The 12,771-nt window shown below is 33.4% G+C and overlaps 2 protein-coding genes across 11 annotated transcripts; both read left to right on the top strand.

Moving 5' to 3' along the window:
* Positions 1-5,191: 5,191 nt before the first annotated feature.
* Positions 5,192-6,606, top strand: LOC110817562 (Matrixin family protein). Its single transcript, XM_022046159.2, has one exon. It carries the CDS (start codon positions 5,425-5,427, stop codon positions 6,529-6,531), a length of 1,107 nt encoding a protein of 368 aa, XP_021901851.1. The 5' UTR covers positions 5,192-5,424; the 3' UTR covers positions 6,532-6,606.
* Positions 6,607-8,803: 2,197 nt separating this feature from the next.
* On the top strand, positions 8,804-11,899 carry LOC110817621 (protein NONRESPONDING TO OXYLIPINS 2, mitochondrial). 10 transcript variants are annotated; one of them, XR_002540224.2, is made up of 5 exons: positions 8,805-9,075; positions 9,591-9,762; positions 10,223-10,294; positions 11,310-11,350; positions 11,670-11,899. XR_002540224.2 is itself a non-coding variant. In XM_022046245.2 (4 exons), exons 1-3 carry the CDS (start codon positions 8,906-8,908, stop codon positions 11,327-11,329), a joined length of 309 nt encoding a protein of 102 aa, XP_021901937.1. In that variant the 5' UTR covers positions 8,804-8,905; the 3' UTR covers positions 11,330-11,350; positions 11,670-11,899. The 10 variants fall into 10 exon arrangements, 4 of the variants coding, with proteins under 4 accessions (XP_021901937.1, XP_021901936.1, XP_021901935.1 ...); XR_002540227.2 differs by having other exon boundaries at positions 8,806-9,075; positions 9,591-9,709; XM_022046245.2 differs by lacking the exon at positions 10,223-10,294 and having other exon boundaries at positions 8,804-9,075; positions 9,591-9,709.
* The last annotated feature ends 872 nt before the right edge of the window (positions 11,900-12,771 follow it).

Genomic DNA, 12,771 nt, shown 5'->3' with positions numbered 1-12,771 from the left:
TCTCTCATATCGAACGGGGTATGGAGACCTTATGTGTTTTTGGTACCCATACCGGACGGGGTATGGGGACGACCCGTTTCACCCTCATACCGGACGAGATATTGAGGTTTATGGTTTAAGCGCCCATACCGGACGGGGTATGAGGACGGCCCTGGAATCAAGTTATTAATGTGAATGGTTCACGTGTAGCGGGGACCCCAATGAATCCCCATGGATACTAGTAAGCTAATAAAAAAGAAAAATATGTTGTCTAATGATTGGAATGCAAATGTATAATATGTGTGATGTTATAAAGTGTGTATGATTTCATGATATTATAATGTTATTGTTTTTCTTATGTTGTTTTCATTAAACTCACCGAGGTAAGTGGACAGTAAAAGATTTTATTATTGATAAATGAATTTATCATGAATTATGCTCTATTGGTTGTTTTTATTTTTCTACCAATTTTTACTTCTGTGACAGTGAGATAGTGTGATGTCTTTACTGGGTTAGTGTAGCTGTAAGGACTAGAAAGAAAAAAAAAGAAAAAAAAATATATAATAATAAAAAATAAAAATAAAAATATAATAATTAAATAAATTTCTATCAGGTAGGAAATGACGTCGTTTTAGAGAGGGGAAAAACGACGTCGTTTTGAAAGAAAAGAAAACGACGTCGTTTTGGGATGAAGGAAAACGACGTCGTTTTGGGGTAGGCTGGCAGAGTATAAAGGGAGGTCGGGAAAGGGAGAAGAGGAAAAAAAAAAAGAAAGGAAAAGAAAAGGAAAAAAAGAGAAAAAAAGAAAAGGAGGGAAGGAGGGTAGCGGAGACGAAGAAGAAGAGGAAAGTTCCAGAAGGAGAGAGAAGAGAGTCGGGGCGGAGGGGAGCGAGAAGGGAGAGGGAAGGAGGCCGTGGACGGACGACGCGATCGGCAGGAAGAAGGAAGATGGAAACGGGAGGTACGGTGAAAATTGAGCTGTTTGGTGTGGTGTGTGTGTGTAGTGAGTTTTTGTTGCAGGTTGCGGCGTCGGCAATGGCGCGATGGAGTGGAGCAGTGAAGGTAGGCCGTAAGCGTGGGGTTATCCCGCGCGCTCACGGAGGTGACCGGGGGAGGAATTGAAGGTGTTGCGGTGTTGGAGGCGTGTGGGGAGCCGTGGGGAAGGATGGGGGTGGTACGGGTAGAACAGAGTGAGGAGGATGTGAGAGGACAATCTAAGGGGCGCGGGTGGGATAAAAACTCGAGAGGACAGAAGAGGTGTGTGCGTCGGTGGGGATGTGGAGGGAGCCACTAATAGGCGGCGACGTGTTTCCCCGAAATGTACGGTGGTGAGGGCGTGTGTGTGGCGGGAGACGGTGCAAGCTGAGAGGTTAATCGCCCTAGGTAGGCAAAAGTGTATAGGAAACGGGAGGTGGCGGGTAGGGGGCGATAGGAGAGGGAAGGGGGCTGGAATATACGGCAGAGAGGACTAGGAAACAGGATTTCAGGGGGATTGGATGAGAGAAGAGGAGTAATGTGGTCAATAGGATTTAGTAAGTTAGAGCGCTTAGGATTAGCATGGTATAAGGGGAGATGGGAGCGTGCGGTTTGGGATGAGAGATTTGGAGGCCGTTGGTGGGGGCGGTTTGAGCTGCCGATGTTGGTGGCGCGGAGAGGGGATATGTGTGTGGGTGTGGCCTAGCAAGGTCGAGAGGGGTAGGAGGGTGTATGAGTCACAGGTGGTGGTGACGGGAGGTGGAAATGTTTGTGTGTGTGCATGGCCCAACGAGGTCGAGGGTTGGAGGAGTGAGTATAAGTCACCGTTGTTGGTGACGTGAGATGATGGTGTTTGTGTGTGTGCGTGGCCCAACGAGGTCGAGAGTTGGAGGAGTGAGTATAAGTCGCCGATGTTGGTGACGTGAGATGATGGTATTCGTGTGTGTGTGTGGCCTCTTTAGGTCGAGAGGTGGAGGAGTGAGTATGAGTCGCCGATGTTGGTGACGCGAAATAATGGTGTTTGTGTGTGTGCGTGGCCTATTAGGTCGAGAGGTGGAGATATGGATATGAGTCGCCGATATTGGTGACGTGGAATGAAGGTGGTTGTGTGTGTGTGTATGGCCTCATGAGGTCGGGAGATGGGGGAAGAGCGTATGAGTCGCCGATGTTGGTGACGGGAGTTAATGGATGATTGTTGGGTGGGTGTGGTTGCTTGGCCGTGCTATTTCCTTGGAATAGGACCTTGATGATTGGTGTAGGGAGGGGGTTATGAGTTGTTTTGGGTCGGGTAGGATAAATGCATATAGACATTTCTGGAAATTTTTGTCACTGCATATTGCACTTACAACTTGATTTTTATCGTATTGAGTTATGTGAACTCACTTCTCATCATTCACAGGTGGAGTAAGAACGGAATTGGGATCTGAGCGGCTGGTAACGGAGCCTCGTCGGTAGTGCCATAGGGCACAAGTTTTGTTTGTGATTTAAAGTAGTTTGAAAGGATGGTTTAGTCTGGATATTGAACATCTAGGAATGGTTGATATTGTGTTATTATGTGTTGTAGAGGTAGAGATGTATGTACAATTGATTTGGAATAATGAAGGCGGACAAGTTTCTCTTGTACATGGTTGGAATAATATGGGATTTCGGTATTGTGTTGTATGAGTGCTTTATCGTATACCGTTAGAAAAAAAATGGGGTGTTACAGTAGCTCATTCCTTATTTAACCATTTCAGATGAGGAAGATTTGGTTCTCGAACCCGTCCCGCAGGAAGACGGCGAGTAGACGCCTAAGGAATTCACAGTTTTATTTATAGCATTCATTACTAGTATTTACCTTAGTTAGTTTATTCTTTCACACGTTGAATACGTTTTTTGATTATTGTGTAAGGGATGTTAATCAGAATTTTTATTTCACTTCGGCAATTAAAATTTTTAATACATACATTTCCTTTTAAATTTCTGGGGCCGTTACAATTATTATATAAATAATGTAAATTCTAACTCTATTATTTTATTTTCGTATTTAATTTATAATTTTATTTCTATTTAAATTTTGAGTTTTTACAATATATTTAGAAGTTGGATTAAAAGATAAAGAAACGTATTGACCGGCGAGATTGCTCGGATGCTCGTTTTCACTCTAATTTTTATATACGGGAGACTTTATCTCTCCCCTATTATATATTGCTTTGATTAAATTAATGAAAGATGTTTATTTTTTCAAGAAGAAAAAAAAAAAGATATCGACATCGAAAGTATATAGCTGCCTTAGTTAGAATAGTGAGCTTTATTGAGAAAAGCAGAGGAAAAGTTAGACAGTTGAAAATGTTATAATATTAATAATAAAAGCACTTAACCAGGTTAAGCACTTATTGAATTTAAAAACTAAGACGACTAGTGGAGGTTTCCAAACGCTGTCGTCATTTCAGATAACTCTCGTTGCGTTTTGAAAGCGAAATCAAAGATGACCGGAGCCGTCCTTATATATTAACTCATTTTAAGACCTTAAAACTAAGCCATCATTCCTATATATATATATATATATATATATATATATGTAGATAGCTTTTCAGAAAAAAAAAAAAAAAAAAAAAAAAACTTTAGTCCCTTATAATTATATATATATTATTTTAAGCCACAATCTCTCTTACCAGAGAGCTTAAAAATAAGCTAATCAAAGCTTGATATGATTGGCGACTGCTGCTTCAAATGTAAATTAAACTTCAGGTCTAACAAATCCAGAGTAGTTATTATAATGGGTTTAAAACTGATTATCATCTTATTTATTTAATTCAACTATAAGTTTTTTGAGAGGCTTAATTTAATTACACTGCTTAAATCCTCTTATTAGTGTTTTACCAGCTTCAATTTAAGAGATTAAAAAGATCAAAACCATATTAACTAAACGGACTGGGGACAGGCAAGTTAATTGGAAATTGATGTATATACACATCAAATTAAAAACTTAATTAATATTTTTAATCCATTAACTAATTGAATTAGACTCTGCCTCTTCTTATTTGGTTTTTACGTGTCCAATCTTCTATGAAACTTCTTAAAGTTAGATACAAACTTAAATTATTAAATTATTTTTTAAATTTTAATATTTTTTTCGTTTGCAATTTAAATTTCAATATTTTTTTCTTTATTTTAGATATTTACTTTCTTTTTATTTTTAATATAATTTAAAATATAATTTTAACTAATTAATTAAACTACCAAATAAATAATAATAATAAAAATATGTTTAATATTATTATTAATTTAATATCAAATTTTAAGCTATTGTTTAAAGCATTTAAATATTACCTAACTATTTTTGTAAAAAAAATAAATAAAATGAAACAAAATATTTAAAACACATAAAAAAATATTATAAAGTAAATCATAACTTTTTAATAATTTAAAAAAGTGAAAATTTAAAAAGTAATTCAATAATTTATCATTGCATATACACATATTTGTGAATATACGTGTGATGAGGCGTACAAAACATTAAAATTGCGTCATGCATGTTTCACGCAAGCATCCATCTACTTAGACGACTAATTATCCATCCTTACAAGTCACCAAAATTGAAGGAAAAAAAAAAAAACAAAGGCTTCACCAGGTAGATTAACATTCTAATCACCTAATTATCATTTGGTCAACAAACTAAATCAACCTTAACCAAACTTTTAAACTTCACTTTTTTTTTTTTAATTACTAACAAATTTCTAAGTATCATTTTTTCTGATTAATATATACACATTAGGGTTTTTTTTTTATATAAAAAAAAAAATACTGTTTATTATATCAATAACTCTCTTTTTATACAACTTTAATTTTTAATTTTTTTTTTTTTAATTTTAGGATACTGGGAAATATTTATTAATGGGTGTGACAGATTTTTCTATTCTGATTCATAGTTTCTCTTAGTTATTTAGTTTATTTAGAAGAGGTATTGAATTTCAAAAAAAAAAAATGAATGTTTTAAAAGCAACCAAGAAATATTAGAAATTTATTAAGTCTGAAAATAAGAATAAGATTATACAAGAAATACATATTATTGTTGCCATAATATAATAAGATAATTTTGATTATTATTTTAATAACTAAACTCAGACTGGTTAACCCACCACTTAAAACTCTTATTCAAAGTCAGAATCTCTAATTAAAAAGTGGAGCACGGCAGAATCTTCTTACCTTTCTGTTTCATTTCTTCTTCTTCCATCTTATCTTCCCCTTATAATATTTATTTATTTATACATATATATATATATATTTTATAGTTTTCATTATATTATGTATGTATGTATGAAATTACATAATATAAGTATCTATTTCTGTTAAACAATTTGTCATTCACACAAATTAAACCCTTTTCCTTCATTCGAATCTCCCAACACAACAAGCTTATTCTGTTATGTTGTCCCTGCAAAAGTACATTAAAAAAAAAAAACGGCTCTAACTCCAAAATAACTGCCCATGTTTCCGTTATTCAGTTATTCATATCTCCTGCTCTTTCTCTGCCTCTCCCGCCCTTGCTCCCCTGCCAGAATCATACCGGGCTCCGTTACCGTCATAACTGATCCCGACGTCAACTCCCACGCCGTCTACACCACCTGGCGCAACTTTACTCGCTTCCAGGACGCCGTGAAGGGCAGCAGCGTCACCGGCATCTCCGAGCTCAAAACCTACTTCCACCGATTCGGTTACCTAACGGTTCCCGATCCCCGTAGCAACTTCACGGATGTTTTCGACAAAGACCTCGAATCCGCCGTTACTCTCTACCAGAAATACCTTGGGTTACCGGTAACGGGAAAACTCGACGCCGGTACTATTTCCGTCATTATGTCACCGAGATGTGGCGTTAGCGATTCTCAGATTACTGTCCGACGTGGCAGTAGTGCTCTGCGTCCAACGAAGCACTATGCGTATTTTAACGGCCAGCCGAGGTGGACCCGTGGGACGCCGGTGACGCTAACGTATGCTTTCTCGACGAACAACATGATTCACTACCTGAGTTTGGAGGAGGTGAAAATAGTTTTTCACCGCGCGTTTTCACGGTGGGCGGCGGTGATTCCGCTGAAATTTAAGGAGGCAAGAGACTACGAAGCGGCGGATATTAAAATAGGTTTTTACCGCGGTGATCACGGCGACGGAGAGCCGTTCGATGGGGTGTTGGGAGTGCTGGCTCACGCGTTTTCGCCGGAAAACGGGAGGTTTCACCTGGACGCCGCGGAGACGTGGGCCGTCGATTTTGAAAAGGAGAAATCAAAAGCGGCGGTGGATCTTGAATCGGTGGCGACGCACGAGATAGGTCACGTGCTGGGGTTGGCTCACAGCTCGGTGAAGGAAGCCGTGATGTATCCGAGCCTGAGTCCACGAACGAAGAAGACTGAGCTGAGGATGGATGACGTGGATGGTGTACAGGCGTTGTATGGGTCAAACCCAAATTTCAAGTTCAGTTCTCTGATGGAGTCCGAGAATTCTTCGAACAAGGCCAGTGTTCTAACGAGTAGACCAGGGTCTCATTCTTTGACGATTTCTTTACTGGTGGTTGTTTATTTGATATTTCTTGCGTGTCCATGAAAGGGCAATTTTTATTTATGGATTTTTTTAAAAAAAAATTTATAGGTAGATTCAAGTTGTGAAAATAAAGAAAAATTCAAAGGAAGGGAAAAAAGTGATTCTTTGGTTTAAAAGAACTAATAATATATAAATATATATACCAACATATAGATATAAATAGGATTTAGGTTATTAGTTTTTTCATTGAAAAAAAAATATTTTTTGACTGTTAAATTAGAAAGTTCATTACTATAATATTTGTTTTCAAGTACTTCTTTTATTGGTACGATAAATTCAAACTGATTTTCACGTAATAATATTACTTACAGATATTTCAATAATAGGTAATTTTTAAACTAATGCAGATTTAAAATTTTATGAGTTTTGTGATTATAATATATGGGTTTGATGAATATGTTATGATTTAAATGGTTAAAATTATAATATTTTAATCGTATCATTGAATTCTTTTTTTTAAATGATAATAAATTTAAATTTTTTAAATATATATTCAAAAATAAAATAATATATGCTTATAAAACTTGGAAAAGTAAAAGATGGAAGATTGGCGTAGAAAAGATTAGAGAGAAGTTGCAAAGAATATGCTTAAACTTCAAAGGGTAGAAATAAAGCAGGGATTATATACTTAGAAATTCAAAACACACAAACAGTTGTTGCATATACCAATCTTACCCACAATGACAACGCTTTCTCATCTGCAATTGACCCAGGAAACTTAAAATGACAACTCTGATGTTTACTCCAATATAAATTCAATTTTAGATAGTGATATCTTCAATAGTCAGAATTCATTTTCGAGCTAATTCTTCTTCTAACTTTTTTGTAAGCAGACTTATTATACATAAGTAGAATATACCATCACGGCTCACACTCTTAAAAATTTTTGAACTCGCATTTATATCATATTTTTTAGATTATCATCTTCTACTATTATAATTTAAGAAAGTAATAATAACTTAAATTTTTTATTCTTTACTTCTCAATTGATTTAATTCTATTAATTTTCTTTTCCCTTTATATAACTCAAAACTCAAAAGATAGATTAAGTATATATATATATATATAAATTAATTTAGAAAATATTTTTAAAATTAACACTCACTGAGTATTACTTCAAAAATACCAAAAAAGAAAAAAATTATGTTCACTTTTTGGCTTTTCTGCCTTGGTATAATTGCCCATAAAACTTTGACTGAAGTTGGGATGGATCCACTTTTATTTTAATTTGGCAAAGATGGAATCCCACTTAGCCAAAAACTTCATCATATATGTATTGTACATTAATGTAGCGTTGTAGGGGAGAGCACTATATTCTATAATTTGATTTCAAAAATGTTATTATGAAATTCACTAATAATGTTTAAGTCACCACCGTCTAAATAAAAGCATGTTTTAATTTTATTATTCATACAAATAGATTTATGATGTTTGTAGTTTTCAAAACTTTTCATAATGTTTTAAGTATTGTCCGTCAAATCTTTATATTGTAAAGGGAGTATAGTTTTAGAAAAAAAAAATATCATATTTTCTTATAACTAAGAAAATTATCTCAACTATTCTTAATATATATTGATGTTACTTAATTTTTTACGTCACTAAAAATGTCATAAAAATTATTTATTTAATCATTTTTATTAATTTATAATGTTATGCATTTTATATAATTAAAAAAAATTATTTATAAATTTAAAATTAAATTATGTTTGATTTAAATTTTTATTATTTTAATTTAATTTATATATTAATTATTTAATACATACAAATTAATTAAATTTATGCATTTGATGAATAATTGAATACATTTCACTCAGTGCTTTTAATTTCATAACCGAATATTATTTTTTATACGTCAATAAACAAATAACAAAATTACTATATTAAATTAAAAATATAATTAATTTGAAAATAAAATAATATTCTCATTCGAATTTGTATTGTATTTATATTTTTAGTTAGACAAATTGAAGCATAACGTAAATTGATTCAATTAAAGAAGATTGTTAATGTTACTAAAAAATAATAGAATTTTATGAGATAAAAACTTATTAATAAAATTAGAATAATATATTAAAAATTTATACCCAAATTAATTAAATTTAAACTCTACCAAAGATTTAGCATCAAGCAGATCTTTATTATTGTTTTTAAATTATGAATTATTTCAAAAATTAATACTTAATGTACCCTTAAAAGTACAAAAAGAAAGATTTATTTTTCTTCAAATTCTTAGATTTTATTTTTTTTTTTATTTTTATTATTTTAATATCAGCTAAAAACCTAAAACCCTCGAGAGTGGGAAGGTTTAACCTTTGAGCTTGCTTCTCTTACCAGTAGTTTCCTTGAAGTTGTCTTCAATTTAGTTCGACTCTCTCAAATGGCGTCTGGTTGCTATAGATTCATCAGTCGAGCATCCCTCTCGTCCATCAAATCCGCCATCAAATCCAACCGTTCGAAGCCTTCTCTCTCCGGATCTACTTCCTCTCATCGGTTCCCTCTCCCTTTCGAATCGTCTCTGTCTCCTCTTCGCCGATTCTGCCTCACCAGGTTCATCTCACTCTAATGCATGCCTGCATACATATATACACATCTGAATAATTGGATACTGCATTTGCTTATTTCCCTGTATAGCTTGATACCTTTTGGAACTTATCTCTTTTAAATCTGGGTATATTGCAGTCCATTTCGGTAACTACCGATTTCTTCTTTGTCGAGAAAGTTCTGCCAAATTCCTATGTTTAATTATATGTTATGCTCTTAGGTAGTCTTACAGTATTATCCACTTCATAGTACTAAACACGAGCACCAGTAATTTTTTTCTTTTTGCAAAATATTGAGTTTCAAATTGTATGTTAATTGTGAGCTGGGGCTTCCTTAATTGTGCTTAATTTTAACTCGGATGCTTTGTTAATGTCTTCTCGAGTCTTAGTATCCTTTTGAAATGGGATTTGTCCGTTAATCTTTTAGCCTACTGATTGTAGTATCTTAAGTTTCTTGACCTTGTGAATCTTATAAATGTAAATTGACATTCATTGTGTATTTTCTGGCTTTGTTACTTGTAGGTCTCCATCTGAACTCGGATGCGTACAGTCACTGTTGCCACTGCACAGTGCAGTTGCAGCTGCGAGGTTGACATCATGCCTGAGTACAACTTCGAGGAGTTGCCGAGCACTTTCACAGGGTACACTCTGCTGCACCTCTCCCGGCCTCTAATAATAGTGTCTGTTTTTGCGTGTGAGTAGCTTTTGGCTTCTCTTATATGACCGTACTCGTTTTCCTTTTGCTTCATATGTTTGATGAGTTTGCTTCTGTTTGATGCATTGTCTAAATTATTCTATTGAGAGAATGCTTGATGATTGTGGAACTGGAGATGTCATATTAATTGTATCATTTGTTGGAGAGATGTTATTTTATTTTTCTTGTTTACATTCTTGAGTGACCTAACTTAGATGCTTAGTTAGACACGCACAAGGTTGAAACAAACATTTCACAACTGAAGTTATTCAGAAATCATAAGATGATTGTGGAGGAAGATATTTACTTTTATCATAGATCTTTGGATTTGCCCCATCTATTTGGTGCAAAATTTATTAAGTCTATAAGTTACGTATCAAAATAAGAAGGCCTGTAAAATGGAGCAAAAGAGCTTTGATGTGTCATAACACGATCTGACTGGAATATTTGGTTCCTGCAGGCACATAATTGCAATACCCTTGAAAGAATTAAACTGGGAATTCAAAGTGACAGGCCACTGCATCTTTGTCAAGTATGAAATTATATGTGCTCTCTCAATAATCTTAAAAATATTTAATATTATGAGAGTAGAGACTTGTGCTCCTTGTTTCCAATAATGTTCATTATTAGATCATAAGTTACTTTATTAATTATTTGAAACTACATACAATAAGACAACCAATTTTTTTACTTGATTAGAGGACCAATAAGTTCAAGACATTAGGCTTCTTTTGTTAACCTTCTCTTATACCATTCAAATTAGTTTTTTTGGATACTTGATCATGGTTCCCTTCTCAATCTGACCAAAAAAAATATTATTGTTTTTTCTTACCTGCAATTTTCTGATCGAGTTGGTTTTTCCAGCCTTAGACCTGAGCAAATTTTAAGTCTCTTTACAGAGTACATATCTTGTACCCTAATCAAAAGAAGGGGTGGAGAGGGTTGGGCGGATCGGAGAAAATACTGTATTTATTACGAATTTGTAGAATCGACTTTGTATCTCAAAGTTGAACTCAATGTTCTGTCCTGTTTCTTGACCTCTAGCAGGCATCGTTGCTTTATAATTTATCTTTCACTACTTTTTTCTTTGCTATGTCATGTTAGGACTTCATGGTCTTTTCTACTTTGCTTTAAAACATACACATACTGCATCCACAACTTGGTTTTGATCTTATCTAGAAAAATGGAAGCTGCTGTTGGGCAAAATCATTGTGATGATGTATTTAATTCACAGGTCTTATTTACTTGTTAGTCTCTGTCTCATCCATTTTGACCAGAATCTTGACCTTGTTTATTGACATTTGATATGTTGCATCTAGTATTATTTCTTGGCTTCATAGATTGATACTGTGCATAACTTGTTCATAACTGGTTTAGTATGCGTGACAGAACTGGCAGTTTGGTAATAACCTGAAAGCCAATTAGTAGCAAGTGAATGTAGTTAAAGGTCCAGTCAGATGTTTATAGATTAGTAGAAGTACAAACCATAGTTATTTTAGTATTTTAGCTTGAATTATATATGGTAACATGAGTGCTCCTTTTCCCAGATGGAATTGATGGTACGTGAGACTGTGTGCTGTTGTTGGAGGTGGGCTCTGTCATCAGTGTTTCGTCATTTATGATTTGAGAATATTTGGAAAATGACTTAGACGAAACTAACTTCTGTCATTAATCTGGATTTTATCATTTTTTCAATATATTGGAAGCAAATTGTATGAATTTTGATGAACGAAATGCTACATGCTCTAGCTTGTATATTTTTGATTCCATATTTGTGCTTGAGACTGCAGTAGTAAAGGACTTTGGTAACATTTAGACTGAGTGCTGACATTCTATTTTACCTACTGGCAATCTCTCCTTCTTTACCCTGTTTCTGATCTGAGTTTTTATTCTATGTTTTTCTTTAGAGCTTGGTCTGTCAGTTCCAAGGTGACTTTTTGCCAGACCACCATGAAGAATGATACTCCTGAGGTGATTGAAGCAGCAGGATCTTCTACTTACTTTTTCTGGTGGTTCTTTTCATTTTTATATATGTTCTGAGTGAACCGTTGGAAGTATTGAAAATGATATTGACTCCTCCAAATCTAGAGGAAATTATTTATGAAAATAAGAATCAAATGGTCTTGTTTGATTTGTACTTTTCACTTTTATTGGCTTTGGAGACATGTAACAGCGTCTGAGTTCGGACCTTAAACTCCACCGTTCGAGATGTCTCCCATGGAATCAATTAGGCTTCTTCAGCAGTTGATCGTATGTACCTAATTGACCAAAAACTGTACAATTCTCTCTTAGTCCCCACACGAAATTGGAAAAATTATAAAATTTTGATAAGTTTTTCTCTTACTGTTTTTTTTTTATTTAATTTTTATTTTTAAAATATGACTTGATTGTCTTTTATTAATTTTTTTTTTTGCTTATTTGCAATTTTTTTTGCCTTTTAGTTTATTTTTATTTTAGACAATAACTTTTTAGTTCATAAGATTAGGGATCTTAAATTTTTTTGGTCACATTATTCCTGGTATTTTTTTAATTAAAATTGATATGCTCTTGATATTTAACATTGACATATATTATATTATAAGAGAGAGCTTATTAAAAGATTAACATATGAAGTTGACAAAAGTCAACAATAACTAAGTAATTTAATGATTAAAATTTTTGTATTCTATTTAAATGTTATAAATTTAAATTTTTTACTCATATGTATTATGAATTTTGAGATAATCATAATGAATTAAAAATTGATATAATTAATTTGTGATAAATAATAATTTTATTGATAGTATGGTAGAGAATAGATATATTTTAAAATAAGCAGAAGATTGACAATGATATTTAATAAGTTCGTTAAGAAATATGAAAAAAATAAAATTACAACATTTATTTTAAACGTAACTATCTTTTTCATTAAAATAAAAAGAAGAATGTGCTAAAGAATTTTAATGCAAATAATAATTTTGTTGATAATATAGTATAAGATATACAAATAATTCATTTTAAAATAAGTAA

This window comes from Carica papaya, chromosome 4 (genome assembly GCF_054855325.1).
Source record: "Carica papaya isolate Zhongbai chromosome 4, ASM5485532v1, whole genome shotgun sequence".
Lineage (NCBI taxonomy): Eukaryota > Viridiplantae > Streptophyta > Magnoliopsida > Brassicales > Caricaceae > Carica > Carica papaya.
This window is presented reverse-complemented; position numbering and strand designations above follow the sequence as displayed.